The 27,117-nt window shown below is 49.0% G+C and overlaps 2 protein-coding genes across 3 annotated transcripts in view; both read right to left on the bottom strand.

The window, feature by feature from the left end:
• LOC138164998 (BEN domain-containing protein 5) overlaps window positions 1-1,151 on the bottom strand; it is a 43,579-nt gene extending 42,428 nt beyond the window's left edge. Inside the window, exon 1 of one of the 2 annotated variants that reach the window (XM_069093037.1) lies at window positions 760-1,151. In XM_069093037.1, coding sequence (XP_068949138.1) covers window positions 760-988 — 229 coding nt within the window. In that variant the 5' untranslated portion in view covers window positions 989-1,151. The remainder of the gene's footprint in view (window positions 1-759) is intronic. The other variant, XM_069093038.1, reaches the window with a different exon arrangement.
• LOC138164829 (cytosolic carboxypeptidase 6-like) overlaps window positions 1-27,117 on the bottom strand; it is an 824,829-nt gene that overhangs the window by 162,868 nt on the left and 634,844 nt on the right. The gene's annotated exons all lie outside the window — the stretch shown is intronic.

Here is a 27,117-nt window from a genome sequence, read left to right as displayed (position 1 = left end):
TACCTACCTCACAGGAGTACTTAAATGTGAGCCCCAGCATCTAGGCTGGAAACTCTCCAGACATCAGTTTCTCCTTCCTTCCCTATACACTTGACAGGAGGACTGCTGTGTGAGGTGAGGCTCTTGGAAGCTACAGACAGAAGCCCACCCAAATACCGGGCTGGGGGTGGGGTGGAGGTAACTGTCACACAGTTCTGAAGTGGACAGATGAGGCACAGAGGGGGCACCTGAAGCTGCCAGGCTCACCATGAGCAGTGGCTGCAGGTCCTAGAAAAGGGATGGACCAAAAGTCACCACATTCTGACAGCCGTGTGTATGTGGGGTGTGTGTGTATATGTGTGTGTTGGTGGAGGGAGGCAGGTAGGGGACAGCTGCACCCCCTTCTCCCAACCACTCTCTCTTGCCTCTCCGCACCTTCGGCTCTTGAAAACTCCTTTCCAACAAGTGAAACCAAATAGACAGAAGAGAGAGAAGGGAGAGAGAGAAGGGGGGGCAGGGATGACAATGGGGAACCGATCTCAATTTTAACTGGTCTGGCCTTTCTGAAATAAACCTCAGAAAATGAGACTGAGAAGAAGACTGAGGGGGGCGCGGCTTGTGAGAACCGACCCCTGGCCCGTCTCCCCGCAGCCTCCCCGAGGGGCCTGGTGTCGGGGGGCCCCTTCACCCCCCCGGCCCTCGGCCTAGGCTTTGGCAGGGGCCATCCCGATCCGCGCCCCTCGCCCCCCCCTCGCCCCGACCCCCCCGGGCCTCACTCACCTGCCAGCGCCAGGATCTGGGCCTTGTGCGGCAGCAGCGCGCCCCAGGAGGCCCCGGCAGGAGCGGGCGCTGGGGGCGCCGCCGCCTCGGGGGGCTCCGGGCTCCGGTAGACCGCGTAGACCTTCTGGTTGTCAAAGTCGAGGCGCGAGCGGGGGCTGAAGTCGCGCACGCAGGACACGGGCAGCGCGTAGCACACGTTGTCCTCCAGGAAGCGCACAAAGGCGTACATGGCCGGGGTCCGAGCCGCGGCGGCTGGGGCTGCTGAGGCCGGAGGGGGACGGACCCAAGGCGGGACCGACGGACGATCGGACGGACCGAGGGAGGGGCCCCCCCGGTGGCCGCGGCTCCGGCTCCGGCTCCGGCTCCGGCTCCGCTCAGGGGCCCGCCCGCCCGAGCAGCTGCAGGAGGCGCGGGGGGCCGGGCCGGGCCGGGCCTGGCTGGGGGCGGGGGCGGGGGCGGGGCGCGGCACGCGCGGGGCGGGGGGGGGGGGGCGAAGCTCCGGGGCTCGCCGTCCTCCCCCCGCTCTTATTGTTCCCGAAAACCCCCCGCTCTGCCCATCGGCTGCTCTCGCCTGGGCGCCCAGGAGACAGGAGGGAGAAAGGGGGAGGGGGAAGGGGGGACGGCCAGACCTGGGGGAGGGAGGGAGAGGGGGCGGCTCTGGGAGCGTCCGCCGCTTTGGCTAAATCAGACCCGAGCAATCACCGCCGGAGCGCAGCGCGGAGCGAGCGGCGGGAGTGGGGCGGGGGGGCACCCGGAGAGAGACGCGCAGAGGATCCGAGGAAGCGAACCGCGGCGGCCAGATCTCACCTGGCAGCGGGAAACGCGGGGCGCTGCAAGGGCTGCCCGGCATGGGGAGCCCCACCGGCGAGCCCACGGCAAGGCCAAGGGAGCGGGCCGGGCCGCGGGGAGCCTGCCTGGGCTTCTGTGATCTCTCTCCAAATCTTTCCCTGGCCCTTCTCCCGAAGCTTCTGCCTGAATCCCTCTTCCCCCCTCCGAACTTCTCATCCTCCCCAGATCCACGCTTCCACCCCCCTAACTCCGTCTCTCTTCCTCCGTCGCTCTCTCACTGTCTCTGTTTCTCTCCTCCCTCCCTGTCTCTGTCTCTCCGTGTCTTCTCCTTCCGACAGAGGTGCCCCAGGGCTCGGGCCCTATGTCCCCAGTTCTGCCCGGCATCTCGGAGCATCGCCCCGTCCCCGCTCTGGGCCGGGGAAGGAGAGGGCCTTTTGGGCCACTTGGGCCGGTTGGAGGCTTGGGGCAGGTGGGACTGTCATGTTCAAGGCCGGCTCCCACGTGGGGCTCAGCAGGGGTCAAGCTGTAGTCTCTTCCTCTTTCTCCTCTCTTCCTCCTCCCTCCTCTTCCTCCTAGTAACAGTTTCCACTCTTATGATACAAAGTAGCAGACTCGAGCCCTTGCCTGGCTTTGAGGACTAACCCTGCCATTCTAACTCACTGGGGCCCTTGACCAAATCTCTTTTCCTAATTCTGGTCCTCCTTCCCCCACCCTTTAAGTGACAGTATTGTCCAGATAGGTCTCCAAGGCCCCTCCCAGTTCTGACATCTCCTGACACTACAGGCAGCAGGTCTGGGGGGAGGGGTGCAGAGAACCTCGAAGTTCCTAGAAGATACACTTGGCCTCTGCAGGAGAGAAGAGGGATCCGATGACCCACTACGGGGGCCCTTTGCCCTGGCGCTTATCTGCTGATCTCTGCTCTATAGCAGTCAGAAGTGCCCCCCCAAGCCGGGCCCATCAATACACCTTACCCCAGCACCTAACCTTCCTAAAGTTCCAAACTGTTCACTGGAAAAAGAAAAAAAAAAAAACAATGCTTGCTTGATTTGTCAAAGACAGAGTACTACCACAGAAAGGGACCAAGCCTGATGGAAATCCAACATTTTACAAACAGTCCGGGCATCCTGGCAGAATGAGGACTCAGAGCTGCCACTGCCCCTTGGGACACTCAGGCCAGGTCTCTTTCCACAGCCCTGCTTCCCAATTGCAAATGAAGCTCTCTGTTACCTACATTAGCAAAGAGGACCATGGGGGAGATAAAGCAAAGCCTCCAAACCACTTCCACTTGGTTTGGGAAGATGAAAACTCCAGTGTAAGTCACCTCTTCTGGGGTAAACAAGTCAGGACTGATGTTTCAGGGGACACTGTCCAGAGGTGTCCTCAGCAAGGCCTGAGTGTTCTCACTGAGGGCCACTGTTGGACCAAAGGGATGCAGCCAGTCATGCCCATTGGGATAAGAAAGTAAATGATGTGCCCAGGCTGCCAAGGCTGTCACCTGTACGTGGCCTGGGCTGCCCAGGGATCTGGCCTAGCAGGGCAGGCACTCCAGGGGGCCTATGCTGGGCGAGACTTGAACAGAAGGCAGAGGGCTGGCCTAGCTGCCTCCATTCTGACACCCCCAGCTACTCCCTGCCACAAAAATACATCTGTGCAACACTTAAAACACCACAGTCCTTGGCCCTTGGGGGAAGCAAGCTATGTACCTAGAGTGATCAAGGAGGTGGGCCCGCCCTTCGGCCAGACCTAGGGCTGGCAGCTGGAGGAAAGGGAGGGCTGCCTTCAGAACATTTCTAGGGTAGCACATACAGCTAACTGCAAGAGCATCCTGGAAACCGATGTCACCACAGAAGAGCTCCACGCCTCCAAGGGGCGATGGCCTGGCTCCAAGGAGTGTGGGATTGATGGGGGAGATGTGGAGGGAAGATGGATCTGCTCCTCTCCACCCCAGTAACTGGGCTTTTCTCCAACACAACTGCAACACCTGACCTCATTATAGTGTCTCATCTCCTTATGACACCCAGCTGGCCTCCTCTGGGAGCTGTCCCCTCAGGACTAGCTAAGACTCAGGCACCCACAGAACCTGTGCAGGTCACCTTGTAACCCTCACAAGTACCACTCAGCTACTGAGTCAAAGTCCAGCAGGAAAGATTCCCCATGCCCTTCTTCATTTTTCTAGTTTTCAATCAACATCACAGATACCAGGATGTTATATTTCTCCCCAAACTTGGGGCTCTCCCAAACTTCTTTTACTTTTTGGGTACCATCATTCTTCTATCACTCAAGTCCACAACCTCATTTGTCACCCTCAACTTTTGCCTTTCCCTCATGCCATATCCAATTAGTTTCCAAACTCTGTCCCTTTCAAGTTCCATATCCTCCTCTGTCCCCTGACATAACCCTAGTTTGGGTCCCCTTGCCCAGATGATTCCAGTCCCCTCCTGTGTGTAATCTCTTGGCCTCATAGTCTCACCCAAATCTGATCCATCCTCCCCAAAGCTGCCAAAGTGATTTCTGTGAAGTGTAGGTCTGACAATGTCACCATCCTACTCAAACTTCAATGACTCTCCATTGACTCTAGAATCAAACATTTCTGCCTCATTTCATCATTTTATATGTGTCTTTTGTGTACGTTTTTTAGTGTACATCATTATTAGTAGATTTATTTTGTCAAAATTATAAATAAGTAAATATACATAGAGTGAGGGGGTAATCTTCAAATTCTTTTTTTTTAACTGATGGGAGTACATGATCATGAAAGTTTAGAGACCATTTCTATAAGGTGAGCCCAACCACCGACAGACTGTCTAGACTCATTCCTAAATGATCAGCATTGTCTTCCCAACCCCATGCCAGTGATTCTGAACCTCCCCCTCCAGCTGCTGATATCCATCCCCAGTCTCCCATGTTTATCTGCTCCTATTCCACCCGTCGTCTCAACCTTTCTCTCCCCCCCCCCCCCCCCCCCCCCCCTACCTCTCCCCCCCCCCTCCCCCCCTCCTCCCCACCCCTCCCCCCCCCCCCCCCCCAATCACTCTAGATCCACGTGCCCCTTCCATGGCGCTCTCTGGAATGCCTACTCCCTAAGTAACAAATGTTCTGTCATCTTAAACCTTTCCCTTTCTTATTCCTTCTGCTAGAGGGTTCTCTCAATGACAATGCTTCCCTCAGCACCCTTTCCAGAACTGGGGGCACTTTCGAGAGAGCTGGACTATCCTTCCTTCCCCATTGCTACTTCAGACTCTTCCTCTTCCACCATCCTCCACAACTTCTTCTTTAAACCCAGAGCCAGGTTGCCATTATCTCCCAACACTCCAGGTCATTCTTCCTCTTTTCTCAATGAGTTTTGTGCCTCAATTCTTGACGGTACTTTAGCATGTAGGTGGATGCTCCCTTAGCATTCTACCCTCTCAGTTCCTCAGCTTACTCCTCCCAGTCCTCGTGCACTCCTATCTCAGCTGCTTACAGAGATGATCGTACCTTCAAACGTGATGCCATTGACATGTGCTCCATTTCCGTGCTCATGACCTTTGAAATTCCATCATCTGATCATAATCTTTTTTCATTCTATTTTCCCTGCTGCCTTATGACCCCTAACCCTGTTCTCCATTCTCCCCATCACCTGCAAGCCCTCCAGCCTTCAGTTGTCTCCCAGGCTATCACTCCTTCACAGGCTACATTCTCATTCCTTCTCCATCTTGCCTCCTTAGTGAATCACTTTTATACTACACTGTATTCTCTTCCCCCGTTCTTTTCATAGATAACACCAAGTCAAAAACCAGTCCTGAGTTGCTCCCACCATTTGCTTCCTGCCATTCTATTTCTTTTAGTTGCGAAATCTAAAGGTTTTTCTCAGTTTTAGCTCCTTGTGACCTCTTGCAGCCTTTGATGCTATTGAATACCTCCTATCTTATCTCTAGGTTTTATAAAATTTACATTTTATTAACATTTTTGTAAAGATCCACCATGTCTCCCCACATTCCCCCCTCTGCTCCCTGAGAAATCCCTAGAGACAAAACACGTTACAAACACGGATAGTCAAGAAAACAAACCCCCGCATCTGCCATACCCAAAATAATACATCTCAAGGTGCATTCTGGGTATATCACCTCACTACCAAGAGGCCAGTAGCATGTTTCATCAGGAGTTCTCTGGAATTGTAATTGGTCATTGTGTCGATCAGAGTTCCCATGTCTTTCAAAGTAGTTTGTCTTTATAATACTATTGTTATTGTATAAATTTTTCTCTTAGTTCTGCTCACATCAGTTCATATAAGTCTTCCTAGGCTTCTCTAAAGCCATCCCCTTCATCAGTTCTTAAAGCACAATAGCATTCAAACACAATGATATAACAACTTATCTAGCCATTCATCAATTGATGGGGGTCTACTCACTTCCCAATTTTTGGCCACCATGAAAAGAAGTGCTATTAATATTTTTGTACATATGGGTCCTTCCCCCCTTTCTCTGACCTCTTTGGGGCATGGACCTAGGTATTGCTGGGTCAAAAATATACACACAGTTTAATAGCTGTTTTGGCCTCATTCCAAATACCTTCCAGAATGACTGGAGGAGTGCACAGTTCCACCCACAGGGAATTAATGTACCTGTTTTGCCCACAGCCCCTCAGCATTTGTTATTTTTCTTTTCTGTCAACTTTGCCAAAACGTGTGAGTTGGAATCTTGGAGTTGATTTAAATTGCATCTCTCTAATTATTACTAATTTGGAGCATTTTATATGGCTATTGATGATTTGGATTTCTTACTCTGAAAATTGCCTATCCATATCCTTTCACCATTTTTCAATGGGGAATTGTTTTTATTTTCATATATATTTATATATAAATTTCAATCAGTTCTCAATATAAGAAATGAACTATTTTTTTTAAACAACACTGCTCTCTCTTGGTTTTCTTCCTACCTGTCTGACCTCCCCTCATATTCCTTCATTAGATCTTCATTCTGGCCATGCTCACTAACTGTGGGTATCTTTCCACAGTGCTATCCTGGGTCCTCTTCTCTTTTCTCTCTCTAATATCTCACTTGGTGATCTCATCAACTGCCATTGCTTCAACTTTCATCTTTCTGAAGATGGCTCCCAGATCTCTAGATCCATCTCTGGTCTCTCTTCTGACCTCCCATTCCATATCATCAATTACTTTCCATGTCTTCAGGCATCTCAAACTCAACATGTCCAAAACAGAACATTATCTTTAAAATTTTTAACTTTTATTTTTTAATTAACAAGCATTTATTTTCTCTCTCTAAACTTTCTCCCAATTAAAAAAAGGCAAAGAAAACTCTTGGGACAAATGTGCATAATCAAGAAAAGCAAATCTCTCTGTGGGCCATCTCACTGTGCATGTTAAGTCTGTTGCTTCTCTTTCAGGAGGAGGGCGGCATGCTTCATCACTGCACCCTGGATGTATAGTTGGTCACCGCATTGGTTAGAGTTCTCAAGTCTTTCAAAGTTATTTATCTTTATAATGTTGTTATATAAATTGTTTTCCTAGAGCTTCCCACTCCACTCTACATCAATTCATACAAATCTCAGATTTTTATGATCTTCTCAGATCATTTATGATCAATACAAGAATATTGTTTTACATTCCTATGTCACAATTAGGTGAGTCATTTCCCAGTTGATGAATGTCCCCAAACTTTCTCATTCTTGGCTACAACAAAGAGAGAAACTATAAATATTTGTGCCTACTTGGGTCTTTTTCCTCCTTTTATTTCTTTGGAGGTATTGGCCAAGTAATGATATCAGTGGGTCAAAGTTGTGTATACACAACTTTGGGGGCATAATTCTAAACTTCCTTTCATAACGCCTTGACCAATTAATTCGCTGCCAACAGTGCATTAAAATGCTTGTTTTCCCACCGCCCCTCCAACATTTGTCATTTTCCTTTTTTTGCCATCTTTGGTAGAACTGGTTTAAGTTGCATTTATCTATTTTTTAGTTTAATGGTAGAGTTGAGGAAATAAACCAAGTCATCCCACTCCACCTCCAATAGGTGATAAGATGCCTTGATACCTTAACCAGGTGAAATCAATCAATAATCACAGGCTTTAAACTGAGTGCAAAAAGAACCTTGGAAAGGAGTGCCAATGCACAAGAAATTTCCTTAGTCCCACTCATAAAATGTTAAGAAAGCTGAGAACCAGAGAATTGGAGAGGCTGGAATAAGCATGGGATTCCAGCACCAACCTTGGAGAATTGCTGGGAAGGGGGTGGGGGAGGATGAAGAATAGCCTCCTGCCGTTTTCTCTAGAGAATGAACCTTCAAGCTTCAAAGAATCCAGAGCATTTTGAACTTCCCATCTTCCCACTGGTGCCCTACCTCCAGGAGACAGCAGCTACTGAAGCCAAAAGCAGACTAGGTGTACATTATGGGTCCACAAACAAAGCAATGGCCCCCATTCCAAAGGAGAACTTGAGCACTTTGGGAAGGGGAGGAAAGGACTTCCAGGTACCACATGCTGTGCTTTCTAAGCCCGAGCCCACTTTCCCCTGGACTCTGTATGTACTGAAGGGAGAATGTATCATACCCATTGTTCTTAAGGTAACAAGTTAGTCAATGTCCCCAGCTACTGGATTCTCAACTGAAAATCCTAGGAGGATTTTCCCTAATCCCTCAGGATTACCCCCCCCCCCTCCCCGAGAGTGCTGAGGCAAGGTTGGAGTCAAGCTAAGGGAATCTGTCTGATCTGGGACTATATTAGTGATCCGGAGAAGTTTATCATCTGGCTTGTGAAAGTTTATATTTATTCCTTTGGAAACTGTCTCCTCATATCTTTTTATGATTTATCAATAAGAGAATAGCTCTTGGAACTCATCTTTCCCCCTAAATTCCCCCCACTTCCAAATCCTGGTGGGCTCAGCCATTCTCCCAGGCACCTCACACAGCCAGTCCGTGGTCAGATGTGAGTGCTCCAACCTCCACCGGATCACTGTGTACTTGCCTAATCTCTCCTCACACAGCCAACACTCCACTGCAGACCCGTCGCACCTCTAACTGGACCCAATCGCCTTTCCATTCTCTCCCACTCCAATCCGGTTCCCACCGAGACATCAAAAGGCATTTCCTGAATTACAGCCCTGACCACATCAGTTACCCCTGCCTATGTTTCTGTTATTTCCGGGACAGAGCAGAGACAGCTCTGTTGGGCCCCTTTCTTTCCCCCCATGACAGCCATGGTCCAGCCTCCTGGCCCCCCTTCCCCTGGTCCCTCCATCTCCCATGCCTTTGTATAGGCTGTCCCTGGGTCTTGAGTGCCCTTGCCCCTCCCCTCCCCTCTTAGCTTCTCTGGCCTTTCACGTCCCCCTCCTCACCCCCCAGCTGGTGGCCGTTTTGGCTGGGTGTTGTCCTTCATTCTCCAAAAGGAACAAACAGCATCTCTCTGCTGGAGTCAAGTTTCGGTGTGTCCAGCTGTGGCTGATCCAAGCAAGCGAGCTGGGAAGGTTCTGTCACAGGCTGGGCACAAACAGACCCTGTGAACACAGTGCCCACAGTGAACACACTGGCCTGCTGTCTCACCCATTGGCCTGTGAGCTCTGAAGGAAGGGGCTGTTTCTGGCCTCTCTCTGTATCCCCAGTGCCCCCCTCACCTTTAGTGCTTAATAAATGCTTGTAGATGGAATGACTAGGGACCAGACCTGGGATTTCATGGGCTCCCAGTGAGAAATTCCCTCCACCTTGGAAGTTGGGCACTTACTCTGTGGCTGACAGTCTGAGAGAAGTGTCTTATATTCCGCCTGGGGCCCAGAAGGGTTACAGGATTTGCCCAAGGCCACATCACCAATAGGAGTCAGAACTTGAACCCAGATCCTACTGGGTCCAAGGCCACCTCCACATCCACACTGTCTCCCCTTAGGGGGGAAGGACCTTTGACAATGGCTAAGGCTTCAGCTCCTCTTTTCAACTGATCAGACTCTCCCCCTTCCTCCTCACTCTCCTCACTCCTCTGCCAAACGCATTTGGCATCCAAGCCAAGTCTTTTTAAAACAATCTGGGGAAAGCTTGGCTGCAAAGAAGAGATGAGAAAATGCGTCTCCTTCCCTTCCTTGCAGAGGTGGTGGTGATGGGGAGGGGGAGAGGCAAAGGATACGGCTTTGGAAGATTTCATGGACCGTCAGACTTGGCTGACGCGTTAGTTACTTGTGCTGAACAGCCTTCCTCCCCTTTCTTTATTTACACTTTGTGACAAGGGAGGGCTCCATGGGGAAGGCACGGGAAGGGTGCTTTGGAATTTGGGGTTATGGTGATGGAAAAATGAAAGACATCAATCAAAATTTAAAAAAGATTTGGGGGCCCCTGTCAGTCCACGGTTGCCAGACCCTCTGTTACAGACCCTTTACAATAACCTCAGCAGAGCACAATGGGGTGTAAAAATAGGGAATCTGGAGACCTCAGTTGGGAACCTTTTAATCTGAGGCTTCAGGTACCTCAAGTCCTTTAGAAGATGTGTGTGTGTGAGTGTGTGTGTCTGTGTGTGAGTGTGTGTGTGTCTGTGTGTGTGAGTGTGTGTGCTTCTTCTAGCAGCCTCTGAAGAGCTGAAGGGAGGGCAGTGCTGTATAAGACCTAAATTCTCCTTATTTACATTTCCAATAGATGAGAGGGAGACAGTGTGGTATAGTGGGCAGAACTTGAAGCCAGAAAGACCTGGGTTTGAATCCCACTTCTGACAGTTCCCAGCTTTGTTCCTCAAACTTAACTACCCTTAACTTCAGTTTCTTCATTGGTAAAATAAGGATTAAACCCCTCACAAAGTTGTGGTAAGGCTCAAATGGGATAATCATGGATTTTTAAAGCTAAAAATGAAGTAAAATGACTGAAAACTCTGGCTCTGTGATAGGTAGACAGGCAGACAGACAGACGAGTTGAGCCAGCATGCCCATCACTTGTGCCTCCTGCCCCAGAGCTGCCTGGGATCTTTCTTCTGGGTCCCACACAACTAACTGGGGGTGAAGAGCAGAGGCTCTTTGGGGGAGCCGGCTGCTGGAGCTTGTGCCAAGAGCCCTGGATAGAAGCAGCGTCAGCCCTGTTTGCTATTATCGTGTGGAATTCTCCATGTACTTGCAAAACTATTTTAAGGAGACCTGGGCTCTGGACATGTTTAGCGGCGCTGGAGCATAGCCTTTAAACCTCTCAGCTAATGATTGGCCACATTTTTTCATGATTTTGCCTCTTTTTGTTTGGCTCTGCTTGCCTTATCTGGGTCTTCTTTTTTTGGCTCAGACAGACCAGGGAGGAGCTGATTGTCCAGGGAATGATGGCTGTCTAACTTCACAAAGTCCTGTGGCCCATTTTCTGCTGCAGCAAGAATGACACCATGAGAAAGGTCAGCTTGGTGAGCTCCTTGGAATAGAGGGAAGGGTGGTCAGATTCCTCCAAGGAATGGCCTTGAAGGAAACTAGGAGGGAGGGCCTCTGAACTAGCAAGCAGAAGACATGGGCTTGAGTCCTGATCCTGCCACTGACTGGTGGCATGGCCTTGGCCAAGTCATCTACACTGTCTAGGCCTTTGTTTTCCTGCTTATATAATAAAAAGACTGGATTAGATGGTATCTAAGGTCCCTCCCATCCATGATAGTCTTTGTTCTATGTTTTGAGGTTTCTTATAGCTCTGATATTCCATATTCTATTTTCTGAGATTCTTTCCAGATCTAACCTTCCATGTTCTATATTCTAAAGTTCCTTCCAGCTCTTATATTCCCTGTTATTCCTTATATATTCTAAGGCCCCTCCCAACCCTGACATTCCCTATTCTAAGCTCCCTCCCAGTCTGACAATCCCTGTTCTCAGGCCCCTCCCAGTTCTGATAGTCTATGTTACCTGGTCTGCCTATAAGACACTATATTATTCTCTTCATTTTACAGACAGGAATTTGGGAAGCCAAGTGCCTTGCCCAGAATCCCACAGGTAGAAGGCAGTGAATCTCAGATTCCATATCTCCTGACACCTGATCCCAAATTGCTGCTGTTTGGACACATGAAAGCTCAACTCTTGGCTCCTCTTCTGATTCAGACTCAGAAAGTTGGCAGCAGAGTTCAGGAGCCAGATGTGGGCTCCTCAGGCCTCTACAGGTGAACGCTCAGCTTCTCTTCCTTCTGATCCAGAGCAAAGTTCCCAAAGAAGGCAAACAAACAGGAACTTCCAGAGGCCCTCCCCCCCCCCCCCAACTCTGTGAGCAGAGGAGCAGGATGGAGCCCAGGAGCGAGCCCCATACAAACCCTCCTGGGCAAAAAAGGAGGGAAACCTCTTTCCTTGGTGGGGAGAAACTCTATCCTGAAGCATGGATTCTGGGCAATAATTGAAAGCAGAGGCACCAAACGTCTATTTTCGGCAAAAAGTCAGAGCTGGAAATAGCTCTAAGAACAGTGGCCAGGGGAACTGGCAGAAAGCTTAGTATAGTGACTATCAGAGCTGGGTAGCCTCTTTAAGATCACCTGGTCAAATGCACAGGCAAGTGACATGCCCAAGGTTACATGGTGAGATGGGGGAGCAGGGCTGGGGCCAGGACCCAGATATTGCATCCTGTTTTCCAGCTGATACCGCCCCTCCCTCCCCTTCCCCTTTACACTGACAGGGGACTCAGCACCAACTTCCAGCCAGACAGCAGGCTCGCAATGCAAACTACCAAGGTGACAATGGCAGAAAATCTCAGAAGGACTATGACAAGGAAGCAGATTCAGAGCTTTCTGCCTTGCCAGAATTAGGAACAATGAGACCAGAGAGGAAGAGGGACAGATTTAGGCTTGATGACCTGAGAGAAGAAAGCCCTGCCTAATGATGAGAGCTATCCATAAATGAAAATGGGCTGCTCTGTGAGGTAGTGAGCTCCCCATCACTGGAGGTCTCCAAGCAGAAGTTTGGTGATGATTTAGTATCATCAGGAATATTTATATTATGTTTATTTCATTAATTACTTCCCAATTACATGTAAAATAATTTTTAATAATCATTTTTTAAAAATCTTGAGTTCCACATTTTCTCCCTCTATTCTACCTCTCTCCCCTCCTTGAGAAGGCACGTGCTTTAATTTAGATTTTTAATGTGAGGTCAAGCCAAATATATTCCCATATTAGCCATGTTGTAAAAGAAAATCCAAACAAAATAAAACAATAAAAATAAAGTTAAAAGAAAAAAACATGCTTCAATCTACATTCAGAGTTCATCAGCTCTCTCTCTGGAGGTAGATAGCATTTGTCATCACCTTGGATCACTGTCTTGATCAGGATAGCCAAGTCTCTCACAGTTGATTATTCTTACAATACTGCTATTACTGTGTATGCTATTCTCTTGGTTTGGATCAGGACCACTTCATTCTGCAGCTGTTCATACAAGTCTTCCCAAAGTTTTTTTTAAAAATAAAACCATCCTCCTCACCATTTCCTCTACCACAACAGTATTCCATCACAATCAGAGATCACAACTTTTTCAGCCATTCCCCAATTAATGTGCATCCCCTTAATTTTAATTCTTTGCTACCACAAAAAGAGTTGCTATCAATATTTTTGTACGTATAGGTTCTTTTCATTTTTCTTTTATCTCTGTGAGATACAGATCTAATAATAGTATTTCTGGGTCAAAGGGTATGCACAGTTTTATAATCTTTTGGGCAGAGTTTCAAATTATTTTCCAGAAAGGCTGAGCTAGTTCACAATTCCACCAACAGTGCATTAGTATCCCTATTTTCCCATATATACTATTTGCCATTTTCCTTTTCTGCCATGTTAGGCAGTCTGATAGGTATGAGGCAGTATCTCAGAGTTGTTTTAATTCTCATTTCTCTAATCAGTAGTGACTTAGAACATTTTTTCACATCATCAGGAACATTAAAGGGGAGCTTGATATGTCAGGTGGGGCTGGCTCGGATGAGGTGTCCCCTGAGGCTTTAGGATGGAGATGCTGACTCTAGGCACCTTGTGATAAGAGCTGAATTGGAGGACACCTTGGGTCTCTACTCTGTAGAATGGTCCCTATAGGACCATCCCCAATCTGCTCCATGGGATAGACAACACACAAAGAACCGTGTAAATATGTGTGTCCAAGTGTGGCTGATCAGAAGGCTCTACCACAGGTCAGGCACAAATGTCCACATGGACATTTGGAGTGGAGATGACCCTAAATCTTCACATCTCATGTTTCCTTTGAGCTACTGCAATTCTGCTCTGCTCACAGAGCACAGCACCAGCTTTGATGGGGGCATGCCAGGCTGGGCAGTCCTGTGCTAGCACCTCCCATCTCTCAAAACTGATTCCAAAATTCTTCAGAGAAACCTTGAGAGTGTCCTTGAATCACTTCTTCTGACCTCTATGTGAGCACTTGCTTTGTGTGAATTTCCACAAAATAATCTTTTAGGCAAATGCATGTTTGGCATTTGAACAACATGACCAACCCATAGCAATTGCACTCTCTGCAGTAGAGTCTGAATGCTTGGGCTCAAGAAAGGACCTCAGTCCAGTGCCTTATAGTGCCAGGTAAGCTTCAAAGTCTTCCTAAGACAATTCAAATGGAAGCGATTCAGTTTCCTGGCATGGTGCTGGCAGACTGTCCACATTTCAAAGGCAAACAGCGAGGTCAGTAGGATGGCTCAGTAGACTTTCAGTTTGGTAGGCAGCCTGATACCTCTTTTCTCCCACACTTTCCTTCAGAGCCTCCCAAACACTGAGCTGGCTCTGGCAATGCATGTATCAACCTCATCATCTACGTGTCTATCCCTGGAAAGCACACTGCCAAGGTAAGCGAATTTAACCACAGCATTCAAAATGTCTCCATTTGCTGTAATGATGGTTCCACATATAGATGGTGTGGTGATGGCTAGTGGAAAACCTATGTTTTCTTGGTGTTAATTTCTACACCAAAATTAGCACAAGCAGCTGAGAATCGATCCACACATTGTTGCATTTCAGCCTCAGAGGCTGCATGGAGCGCATCATCTTCTGCTAACAGAAAGTCATGCACTAATTCTCCTTCCACTTTAGTCTTAGCTTGTAACCTTTTCAAGTTAAATAATTTGCCATCAGTGCCATAGCTGACCTTGATGCCATTTTAAATAGGAAATAATCAACAGAGGAAAGACATTAGAATTAAGAAGGGTTGGGAAAAGCTTCCTATAGAAGGTGGGATTTTAGTTGAGAGTTGAGGGAAACCAGGAAAGCTGGGAGGTGGAAATGGAGGAGAGCATTCCAGGAATGGGGGATAGTCAGTGAAAATTCCCAGTTAGGAGAAAGTGTCTTATTTGAAGATGAAGGCTTAGAAGATCAGAAGATTTTGTATTTGATCTTGGAGGTGGCAGGGAGTCACCGGGGTTTATTGAGTGAGGAAAGAGTGCCATAGCTGTTGAATTGGAAGATGGATCAGAGTGGGGAAGAGATTTGAGGCAGGCAAACTCACCAGCAGGTGGTCCAAGCATGAGGTGATGAGGGTCTGTACTAGAATGGTGGCAGTAACAAAGGAAAGGAGGGGCGTATTTACGAGATACTGCAGTGGTAGCATTGACAGGCCTTGGCAACAGCTTGGATATGGGGATGAAAGAGAAGGAGGAATCAGGGATGACCCCTAGGACCTGGTGGACTGCCCTCAACAGTAACAGTTTTGGACATACTGAGTTTAAGATGTCTATGGGATATCTAATTCAAGGTGTCTAATAGAATTGAGGCTCAGTCTGGGACCTGGGTCAAGGCTCTGCCTGACATCCATTGGAGTACTTTTTCACAGTCTCTGATGGGGCTGTTCCCTTTGGCTGAGCCCTGGGGCTGCCTTGGCAGGAAACAGCTGGCCTGAGAATTTTGTGTGGACCCAGCCAGAGAGACAGCTCTGGCTTTGGCTCCAGGGCAGAGCTTGGCCAAATAGAGATGGACAGTAGGGCCAAAGGACCATGGGCAGGCTCCAGAGGAGACCCAGCCATCCCAGTAGGAAACACCTTGACCAAGATCTGATGCTGGCTCTATCCAGGAGTTTGAGAGGGAGGCTTTGAATTTGTTTGAATCTGCCATGGCTCAGTAGTCCCTGGTTTCAGCTGCAAGCAGAGGAGGAAATGTGGAAGTATCTTTAGCAGAGTCGATGCTGTGGGCCCTTACTCTGAGAGATTCTAGTGGCTTTGCAGGCAAGAATGCTCCTCTCCAGTTTGTGGGCAAGATGTGGGAAGGAGGGCCCAACAGCAGCTATGTGAATAACACATTTTTCATGTGTTTCAGCCTTTATAAACCCCCTGGCCAAGTGAGGCAGGGAGGGCAAGAACTAGCCTAGCTGTTTTACAGAGAAGGAGATTGAGACTTGGAAAGGGTAGATAACATCAATAGAGTTACCCTGTAACTAAGGGAGGAAACCAGGTCCAGGCCCCCGAATTTCAAGCCCACTGTGTTCTCCACTATCCCAGGCCTGCTGAGGACTCCAAGCCAGTAGGAGCCTTTGCAGTTTATGGTTAGTTAGCTCATGGACCTGAATCCAAAGGGGTCCATAAGCCAAAGGGGTCTAGCCCAGACTGTGCTGCTCCCAAGGATGGTGGAGCAGAGAGGGTCCATTTTTGCTGATGAATAGACTGAGTCCCACTGGTCACCACTGGGGTAATAGGCAGGTGGCCACTTGGAGACCATTTTACAGGTATTAGTTAGGATACCCTGGTCAAAAAAGGAACTGGACCAGAAGCCAGAGTGAGATATAAGGCACAGTAACAAACATTAAGTTTGTTAATGTCCAAAACATTCGGCATCAAGCTTACAAGACAGTGACTCTTTATTCTTTATAATTCTTCACCATGAAACCATTCTTCAATGACACTGGATGTTAAGCAAACCTTCGACAAATAGTTCATTTTCCTAAGTTCAGCCTTAATTAGAGCCCACAGATTTTCACTGAGGTTTAAATCAAGTTCCTTTAAAGGTCATTCTTGCCTGTTTATCTTTAAGCAGTCAGGTTGGTGCAATGGGTAGAGTTGCCAGGCCGGGAGTCAGGAAGATCCCAATTCAAATCCAGCTGCAGACACTCACTAGCTGTATGATGCTGGACAGTCCCTCAACCTCTGATGCAGCTTCTCATCTGCAAACAGGGACAATCACAGCACCCACCACCCAGGCTTGTTGTGAGGACCAAGTGTTTGTAATTATTGTCCTGACACAGTTCCTCGGGCATAGTAGATGTCATGAAAGTGTTAGCTCTTATCATATTATCTCTTGGATATATTTAACCTTTCATGATGTGTGTGTGGCATGGAGTATTTGGAAATTTCCAGAATGATTTTACCTTTCAGTCTTTCAATATGTTTTTCAGAGTTCATAATTTGCTCCATAGGCCCAGAAGAAGCAAAATAAAATCCCCAAAACATTTCGGGGAGGGGGGTGTTTGATGCTTCTTTACAATCTATTGATCTTTATCTACCTGGTCATTTTCTGATGATAACTTTGATAGCGCCTTAAATAGAAAAGTGAGTTTTATCAATGTGAATTACATTTTCCTGACTTCAGTGGATCAATTCTTTGTATTGTCAAGCCTATAGCAATAATTAGGAGGGGTTTTTTATTTAAAAAAAAAAAAACTCTCTTCCAACTTCAGTCAGCTGCCTCTCCAGCACTGCAGGGTGATCGGGGACAACCTCTCCTGCTGCTACATCTCTCTAAACATGGCTGATTGTTTAAGGGTGGGGTAAAAATTGCCCCTGCCCCTGCATTAATGAAATGCATTAATCTGAATGCATTGATCAGGTGAGGACATTTCTTAATCAAAGATGTTAGATGAAAAGTGAAAAGTTCTTGAAAACCTTTGGCTGAATTACTGGGATGTTCCACGGAAAGGTTCTTCTGATTGGGTGAAGGACTTGCTTCCAGTCTGAGGAATTTGTATTAAATAAGGAGCTATCTCAGGACCTCAGAGCAGGGGACATCAATAGCTGAGCCAGAAAAAAAAACGTTAGGGGCAGACGAAAAAGAGAAAGCAGCACTGACTTGTGGAAGAGAAAGGAGAGATGGTAGAGGACCGCCATCCCGTAGGCAACTTGGGCCAGAAGATTCACACTTATGCCACCAACTGTACTCACCTCCTCAAAGCCTGAGGAGATTCTAAGAAAAGGTCTGCTTTTTTCCCCAACTTCTCTTTCTCTCTTCTATTAACAAAGGCTGAAATACACACTGCTGATTCTTTACTCAAGTGTTTCGGATAACCTGAATTTTGCCTCCACCACAAAGAGGTCATCAGTAGTTAGCAAGAGATAAATGTAAATATAAATTTAGGCAGAGAGCCAAACCTCTGTCTAGCTAGGGGGCTCAGAGTGATTGTGATGGTATTTTTATTTAACAGAAACTCTCTAAAGCAGCAGAAGAGGGAACCACATGGACCTGAGGGGCATTAGATTGCCTCTGGGCTTAAAATGAGACAATTATTATAACAGGATGTTAACAATTGTTTTCTGAGAATTAATTATCCTGTTTTACAGCAATTGTTTGCCAGCTCTGGTTGGGCTGTTTTGCATTTTCAACACTTTCCTTTGTGCTTTGGGTACAGACCAATCTAATTCAATGTTGAAACAGCTGATATCCTCACACCAACAGCCTCTGCAATATCTCTGTCACCGAAGCCTGCTCTTTAAGAGCTATAGCTTTTGTGCATTTCCTTGAAGCAATATCCACTCTTAAAAACCACAGAATTAAAGACACAAAAAAAGATGGCAACATAAGATGTTTACGGCACGAAAAATACATACAAATGATAGAGAACGAGCTAAAGGTGAGGGAACCATCTCAATCCAGTTTCATCTCTTCACAGTCCGACATCCTGAGTTAATTTAGCATCAGCAGCACACGGACATGCCGGTATAGTCATCGCTGTATTAAACTGTATCAAAATGATTGTTCGTCCAAATTAATTCATACCCCACTATAGAACTAAGTGTGTCAGAGCTAGAATGTCCCTGAGAATCAAGAACAGGGAATGTCAGAGCTGGGAGGGCTATCAGAACAGAGGGTGATGGGATGGGGTTCATAGGGAACCACGGCACTGCAGAATTCTGGGGTTGAAAGAGACCTACACAAGAATTCCCTCTTTTTCCTACTCAACAAGTGACCAGGCTGCCTCTGCTGCAAGACCTCTGGCGAGGCAGCTCACCATCTCCTCAGGCAGCTGAGTCTTCTGTTGGTCAATTCTAAATTGTTAGAAAGATTTTCTTTACATCAAGCCTAATTCTTTCTTCTTGAAACTTCTCTCCCTTCCCCTCCTCTCCACACTCGCACTCACTACTTCTAGTTCTTCCTTCTGGAGACAAACAAAACCAGCCTGATCCCTCTTGTATGTAACAGACCTGCATACACGTAGCAGTCACTTACTCTCTAAGCCTTCTCTTCTCCAGGATAAACATCCTTCATCCGCTCCACAGACAACAAGATCCCTGATCATTCTGGCAGCACTCCTCTGGTCCCAGGACTGGGCCCGATACTCCAGATACAGTCTGATCAGGGCAGAGGGCAGCTTAGGAGGACTCCCACCTGCTGGTTCACACCATCTGTGTCTCTCTTAACAAAGCCCGAGACTGCATGAGCATCTTTGGTTCATGGGCAAAGGACAGAGAATGTAGGTCATAGAGTGTAGCATGTCAGAACTGAGGTGTGGAAAACTTACTGATGGGGAAACTGAGTCAGAGAAGACATGACCTACCCAAGGCCACACAGTGAGTCAGTGGCCAAGTCAGGCCTAGAAGTTGCCCCAGTTCTCATCTGAGCACATCAGTGACAGATAAAGGAGCCCTAAATCCCTATAAGAAAACCCGAGGCTCACTCCTTCTTCTTCCAGGCAAATAGCTGGGTGCCCTCGAGCTGACCACTCTGGCTCTGCCAGGCTCCCTTGCCACACACTGTCTGCCCATACTTACTGTAACCTCCTTTTGTGAAGATGCCTCTGAGTTGCTGGAATGCCTACCATGGTGGCAGTAGCACTGACCCAGGCATCAGGAACCCTGGGACTGGCTCTGCTACCCACTTCCTGGTGGCCATGGGAACATCTTTTCACCTCTGGGCCTCTCTTGGTCTCCTCAGCTGTAGAATGGGCTGGGCTGAGGGCAGGATTCCATAGATCTTCAAGTGTGGAGGAAAAGGGCTTTACAAATGGCCAAGAACTGTCTATAAAAGCAGGATAAGGGCATCCTGGGGGAATTGGAGAGGGGCAGAGAGGAGACCTGTCCAAAGACCAGAATGAGGTGGGAAAGTTGGGGATGGCATTGTTCAGATAATCAATTGTCTCCCTTGTCTCCTTGATCCAAATGGGCTGTGGGGGGTCTGAAAGGGCCATGCACCATAATGGCCGCCCCACTGACTCCATGCCAGAGAGCCATTCTGGGCCCTGAGCTGTTTGCTGTGGTTATTGTTGATTTGGATAGAGGCAGAGGCAGTCTGTCCTTATGAGATCTACAGCATACCTGAAGCTGGGAGTCACACTGCAGGAGGGCAGAGGCAGAATTCTGAAAGATCTTAACAGGTTGAACATTGGGCTGAAGGTAACATTTAATAAGAATAAATATAAAGTCTTAAACTTGGGTTCAAAAAATCAACTTAGTAAGTAAAAGTCAAGGTAGGCCTGCCTAGAGCACAGTTCAAATGAAATTACCTTTGGGGTTTAGTGGACTTCAAGGTGAAAATAAGTGAAGATTATGACCTGGTGGCCAAAAAGGCTAATGCATTATAGCTGGCATTTATTATTTAGCCCTCTGAGGTCAGCAAAACACTTCACTAGTGTTAGTGAAGCTAATTCTCACGACAACCCTGGGAGAGAAGTGCTATTATCATCCCCATTTTACAGATGAGGAAACTGAGGCAAATAGAGGCTAAGTGACTGCCTAGGGTCACATAGCCTTGAAGTAAGTATATGAGGTAGGATTTGAATTCAGGCTTGCCTGACTCCAGCACTAGATGCATCCTTAGGAGGGTCACAGCATCCAGAAGGTGGGAGGTGCTCTCCCTCCTTGTGTTCAGTTCTGGGCACCATATTTTAGAAAGGAGAGTGGCAAGTGGGACACCATGCAGAAGAGGGTGACCATGTCAGGAAGGCAGCCTTCTAAGGTTGACTAAGAACTAGTAAAAAAGGCACTGGCAGAGGTGGGAGCGGGGTCTGTCTGGAGCCTTCGATGGCACATGATAGCAGCCTTCTGAGAGCAGTTATGTGAAAGGCCGTCCTGGAAGGGAGGGATCTAGGCCTCTTCAGTGTAGCCAGAGAGACAGAAATTAGAGCAAGGAAAGAAACATGCAGAGTTTTCAGATTCTGGCCTGAAATGAGGGAAAACTCTGCAAGCTGCCCCAGAGTGGAGTCTCTTATCAATGGAGGTCTTCCAGAAGAGGCTGATGATCCCCCCTCAGGCAGGGATTCTTGGTCAAGCAGGGGTTGCCCGAAGGTCCCTTCCAGCTCAGCGACTCTGTGACTTGATGATTCAGCCTCCCACCCTGCTCCTTTATGGGAGTGTGCATTCCTCCAGCTCCCAGCTGGAAGCCCAGCCTTTATCGGACACTTTTCAATGCTTGGCACCTGAAGCCAGATTGCAATGATGGCCCAGTCTTCATCTAGCAAGAAAGAAAAACTTATAAGCAAGAAAACTAGAGTCATCAGGCAGAGAAGCATCGTGTGTTGGGCAAGAAGCAGTCAATACCTGTGTTGGCACTCAATGGGTGAGGGTGCCCTGGGTTGAAAGGCAGAATCCCAGAGTTGGAAGGACCTTCATAGACCATTCTGTCCCACCTGTGCTGGGCAAGAACCTCCAGTATCACATGCCCAACAAGTGGCCAGCCTGCCTCTGCCTGGAAACAAGGACTCATGCCCCACCTAGTGACCACCTTCTTTTAATATATCATTTCCCATGAGACTGTGAGCTACTTGAGGCAAGGCCTGTCATGCCCCTGGTATACAGCAGGGCACTTAATAAATGCCCTGGATTGATTAACTGACTGACATCACCATCTATGCTTGGACCCCCAGCTGATCCTCCTACGCACATGTGGTACTGGTCGGCCTGGTTGGCAGGAGCTCCACTGGTCACTTTCTGAGGGACCTTAACCAAACTATGCCTCACCTGTCTGATTCTGTCACTGCTTCATCAGGGTTTAGCCAAATGTCTGGCACATGCTGTTCAGCTGACTCTTCATGACCCCATTTGTGGTTTTCTTGACAAAGATACCGGAGTGGTTTGCCATTTCCCTCTGCATCTTGTTTTACAGATGAGGACAAGTGACTTGCCCAGGGACACATGGTGTCTGAGGCCAGCTTTGGACCTAGGGCCTCCTGACTTCAGAGGCAGTGCCATCTAGCTGCCTCTGTGTAGCACTCATTTAAAATTCTTTGGAGGTGGTGGCGTTCCATGTCTCATTGCTATATAAAAGGACTGCTATGAGTTTAATGTTGAAAGGAGGGGCCATCACCTCCGTGGGAAGCTTGGGATCAGGAAAGGAACTTAGCAAATTCCAGAAGGCCATTCAGCCCCCAGACTCTCCTCCTTCCAGCTCTGGGCCCAGCTCGTTGCCCATCTGCTCTGCCCATCCAAGATGCACAGGGGACAAGCTCTATATAGAGTGTCTGTGAAGATAATGCTGACATCTATGGGTTCATCCACATGGCCCTTCCTGTGAGTGGGGTCCAGCCAAGTTCCTCTGAGCAAGGAGACGTCTCTTCCCCGAGTTTCTGAAATGTCACCAGGCTAGATGCAATCATCTCAATGTCATCTGCCACCAGGAGCACCTGGGGACCCTCCATCCATTCTCAACAAGGGCTCCGCTCTGGGTCTTCTCCATCACTGTGGCAAACACCTTTGGTGAGCGCACATTTCCTCACACTGGCTTCCCTTCCTCATCTCTCCATCTTGTTCACAAGAATCACTGAGAGGCTTCGTCCAACACTTTCATGGGTCTGTGGGTGCACCAGCAACTCTGACAAAAAGGAAACTGGGCTACTTTGGCAGAGCCTGCTCTGGTTAAAACAATTCTGTCTCTTTGTGCTCAGTGCATTTCAGGAAAGTCCTTCATGGGAAAGGCCTTCAGAGCAAGGAAGGGGGCACCATCCACAGGAAAACCAGGCTCTTTCCATTTCAGTTGTGGCTTGGGTTTTTTACTTTTGGGGACACAAAATCATCTTTTTTCCAGCACACTAGCCCCAAGATCAGTTTCCCCCATGGAATCCCAGAAGCCCAAAGCTGGAAGGCACTTCTGAGGGTGTCTGGTCCAATCCACTCTTGAGCAGAAATCTCTTCTCCAATCTAATGGATCATCCAGCCCCTGCCTCACTGGCCAACAGCCCTCTCTTACAGTTAGGAAGCTCCTCCTGACATCCAGCCTAAACTCTCTTCCGGTAGCTTCTGGTTCTCCCCTCTGGGCAGGCAGAACAAAGTTCAGCCCTTCAGGTACTTTCAGAGAATTACCCCACCTTGCCTTCTTCTCTTCCCGAGACTTGACTCTGAAGGGCTCTTTCCCCTTTCCCAAATCACATCCCTTTGATAAAGAACAATGATTTGCTCTCAGGGAAGAGACTCAACCCAGTGGGAGACTGAATTGCAAGTAAGCGACACACAGCAAGATACCCTCAAGGAAAGATTAGTGTGTGTGTGTGTGTGTGGGGGGGGAGTCCAAAATACTCTGGGAAAACAGCAGGAATAGAGGGAATTCTCAGAGGAGTCTCTAGAACTATCTGATCATGCATGCTTTTTGGGAATAAGTGAATGGCCTCACAAGGGGACTACTTTGTAAGAGACAACAGTCACTTAGAGGCTTGAGGAAGAGGACTGGACTGGAGGCCTAGGTTCTACAACCAGAGCTGTCACTTACTTGCTGGGCAACTTTGGGTAACTTACTCACTGGCCCTCAGCTTCCTCACCTGTGCAATGGGCTCTTTGCTCTCACACAGACTTTAGGAGTGGAAGAGGCCATCATGACCTCATGCAAAACTGCTTCCCTGCTCTCTCCAGCCGCTATCCATGCTTGTCCCTGCCTTCAGGTCCCTGTAGGACTCACCACCCTGTCAGGTCACTCCCTCACCCAGGGGAAAGGGAGCTGCCCGCTCCAGTTTGGGACTTCTCTCTGTCCCCAAGCTCCGGGCCTTGAACTATGCAAATCCGTGTGTACTGGATTTGGTGCAATTCAGCAAGCATTTATTAGGCATTCTGTGTGTGCCCAGTGCCAGGCTCGGGCTGGAGATACAAATACAAAGAATGAAGAAAGGCCCTGGCCTCAGGGAACATCTATCCTAGGACTGGCCACAACCTGCTGGTTTTCAGCTCCATATCCCCCAGTCACGTTGGTAATCAACTAACTAAACCCCGAGACTCAGAGAGTCTCAGAGAGTCAGAAAAAGAAGGGATTTTCCAGGCTCGCAGAGGCCAGTTCCGGCCGGAGGTGGAGTGTCTTCTGCCAAAGCAGGCGATGCCGGGTCACGAGTTCTACCAGCTCACAGGCAAGGAAAGAAAGGACATGTACTAGGTCTGTGTGCCCCCTTTGAGGAGGAAGGTGACGGTCTGGGCTGGGTGCCCTGGAAGGAGGCCCTCAGAAGGAGAGAAGGAGCGCCATGCTGGAAGGGTCCAGGGACACTCTTCAAGGACCAGAGGAGGCTTGGCTGAGGGGCAGGAGAGCCCAGCTCACAATCTGCAGGAATCGTGGTCAGGGGGAAGAGAGATTATTACCCTTATCCTGCTTGGCCCCAGAAGAGAGAACTGGGGCAGGGGAGGGGGGCAGAAATATACCTGAAACCATCTAGGAAGAATTCCAGAAAACTTTGAGCAGCCCTCAAAAGGCACAGGCTATTCAGGGGAGGAACAAGCTTCCCTTTACCACAAGGATTCAAGCAGAGGCTGGGTAACAACCTGATTAGGATGCTGGAGACAGGATTCCTGATGCTTTGTGCAGGGCTTGGAATACTTAGTCTCCCAGCTCTGTCATCTTTGTTCTAAGCTCCCCCCATTCCCTGTTCTAAGGCCCCTCCCAGACCTGACGTCCCCCTTTCTAAAGCCCCTCCCAGCCCTGACATCCCCTGTTCTAAGGCCTTCCCAGCTCTAATACACCCTCTTCTGAGGCCCCTCCCAGCCCTAACATTCCCTGTTCTGAGTCCCCTCCCAGCCCTGACATCCCCTATTCTCAGGCCCCTCCCAGCCCTGACATTCCCTGTTCTCAGGCTCCTCCCAGCTCTTATATTCCCTGTTCTCAGGCCCCTCCCAGCTCTAACATCCCCTATTCTGAGGCCCCTCCCACCTCTAACATTCTCTGTTCTATGATCTAAGGTTCTTCTCACATTTGACATTCAATGCTCTCTGTCAAATGTTCTGTGTTTCCACATTTCTTCCGATTCTGCGGTTCTCCAAGCTTAGCTCTGTTAGAAAATCTGTCCGTTACCTTAGAATCCCAGCTGGTGCCCCTGGTGGAGCAGAGCTCGTGAATCCATTTAGAGGCATTTGGGGACTTGTCAGCAGGAATGTTCCCAGGGTGTACATGGCCAGGTCTGGGGCTGATTAGCTCAGTTTCCTGGAACACTATGTTAATGAGGCCCCAGCTTGAAGCTGCATCTCCATCCAGGCATGGGCTCAGCTGTGTGGCCAGGGGTTGCCCCCCGCCCCCATGGTGAGCACCCATCTTGCTGTTACCATCTGATGTCAGGTTACTGTAGGAAGTGCTAAGAGCAGGTTGTCCATCTCTCCCTGAGGTAGAGGATGTGGAAAATCAGCCAAGTGTTTTCTGATTCTGCCTCGATGATTCAGACTCATTACTGTCTAAACCACAGAGACCTTAGTGGCCATCTAGTACAAGCTGAGCCCTCCAAAGAATCCCCTCTGCCACCATCCAACAAATGCCCATCTCACCCCAGGGAGCCATGCCCCTTGGGGAGACAGTTAGTGTTAGGAAGGTTTGGGGTTTGCTTTTCTGACACTAAACTAAAGTTTGCCTCTTTCAACTCTCCTAACCCTCCCCCTCTCCCAACTGTGCCACAGTCCACTGTTCTAATTCTGTGCTCTGAAGCCAAAAAGTGAAGGCCTAATCCTTCTTCCCCCTCACTGCTCACTCCTCCAATCTTCTCTTTCTTGTCTAGGCTAGACATCTCCTGGAAAAGAGGACATGGTAAAGAGAACATCAAAACTAGGAGGGGCCTTAGAACAGGGGATGTCAGAGCTGGGAGAGCCCAGATCATATAAACAATGTCTGAAGTAGGAGTACCTTGGCCTATCAGAACTAGGAAAGACCTTGGGGGATGCAGACAGAGCTTGTAACAGAGCTGGCAGGCCAGCCCAGGTGTCCTGACCCTCCAGTCCTTGGCTACAGTCTCCTCTCTGACTTCCCAGCACTGTCCTCAGTGAGGCCAAGGCCTCTTGATGGGTCAGTGGAAGAAGCCTCCTCCTGCCCAGATCCTTGTGCCATGTGCCAGGGACCACTGAGGCTACCTCCCATCCTGGGGTGGTGCATGCTCAGTCCTTCAGTGATTGAGAGTCTGTGGTGGACGGCTGTCCCTGCTCCCCCTCTGTGGATGTGTCTGGAGCCCATGTTCAGAGTTTCCTTCTAGCCTGCCAAGCCTAAGTCTTGAGAGAACCTCTGTGCAGATGTTCAGAATTCTTGCACACACATCTGTGTGTCAGAAGGACAGGGTGAGCCTCTGGCCCAGGGCCCTGACTAGGGGGAAGGGGGTGCTACTGGCAGGCCCCTCGCCCACTTCTGGGAAGGGGCTCTCCTAGGCCAGACAGGAAAAGATGCAGGACAGCTGTGGCTTCCTGGTCAGCTCAGCAGGCCTCAGCTTATAGGATTCAGAACCAGAAGGACTGCAGAGATCACCAAGCCAACCTCCTGACTGTGCAGATGAGGAAAGTGAGGCCTAGTGAAGGTAAGGTGTGTCTAAGAAGAGCATTTATCATGCTTCCTCTGCACTGGCTTTGGAGGTTTGAGGAGCAGAGCAGGGTTAAAACGCCCTCCTCTGCCTCCATCCCCAGGGCCCTCACCGCCTTTCTGCAGCACAAGAGGCAGAGGCCAAGCCAGGGAGCAGATGGCTGCAGCTCGGTGCCCCTGGGAGGGGAGGCCTCAGCCTGCACAGGGCCAGGGTTTACTAAGTCAGCAAGTGTGTGCCAGGAGCTGGAGGTGGTCAGGCTAAAGTGAAAGGGTCTCTCCCTCAGGGAGCTTACATTCTGGTGGGGGGGGGATGCGAAATAAAGAGCAGGTGAGAAAATACCAGGGTAGCAGGGGAGCACAAGAACGAGGAAGCTTCCATAAGGGCCGGCTCTGCCCAAGGCCCTAATGATCCTCCCATTGCCCAACTCAGTGTCTTTGGAAATGTCTCTATTTTCTTTGACCTGTTTGTAAGAGAGAGGGAGAGAGGGAGGAAGGGAAGGAGGGAGGGAGGAAGGGAGGGAAGGAGGGTGGGAAGGCAGGGAAGGAGGGAGGGAGGGAGGGAGGGAGGGAAGAAGAGAGGAAGGGAGGGAGGGAAGGAAGGAAGGGAGGGAGGGAGGGAGGAAGGGAGGAAGGGAAGGAAGGAAGGGAAGGAGGAAGGGAGGAAGGAAGGAAGCAAGGAAGGGAAGGAAAGGAAGGAAGGAATCAAGGAAGGGAGGGAGGGAGGGAGGGAGGGAGGAAGGAAAGAAGGAAG

The sequence above is a fragment of the Petaurus breviceps genome, unplaced genomic scaffold (assembly GCF_028583685.1).
Source record: "Petaurus breviceps papuanus isolate PSGF00001 unplaced genomic scaffold, PetGlider_PUasm1.0 207, whole genome shotgun sequence".
Taxonomy (NCBI): domain Eukaryota; kingdom Metazoa; phylum Chordata; class Mammalia; order Diprotodontia; family Petauridae; genus Petaurus; species Petaurus breviceps.
This window is presented reverse-complemented; position numbering and strand designations above follow the sequence as displayed.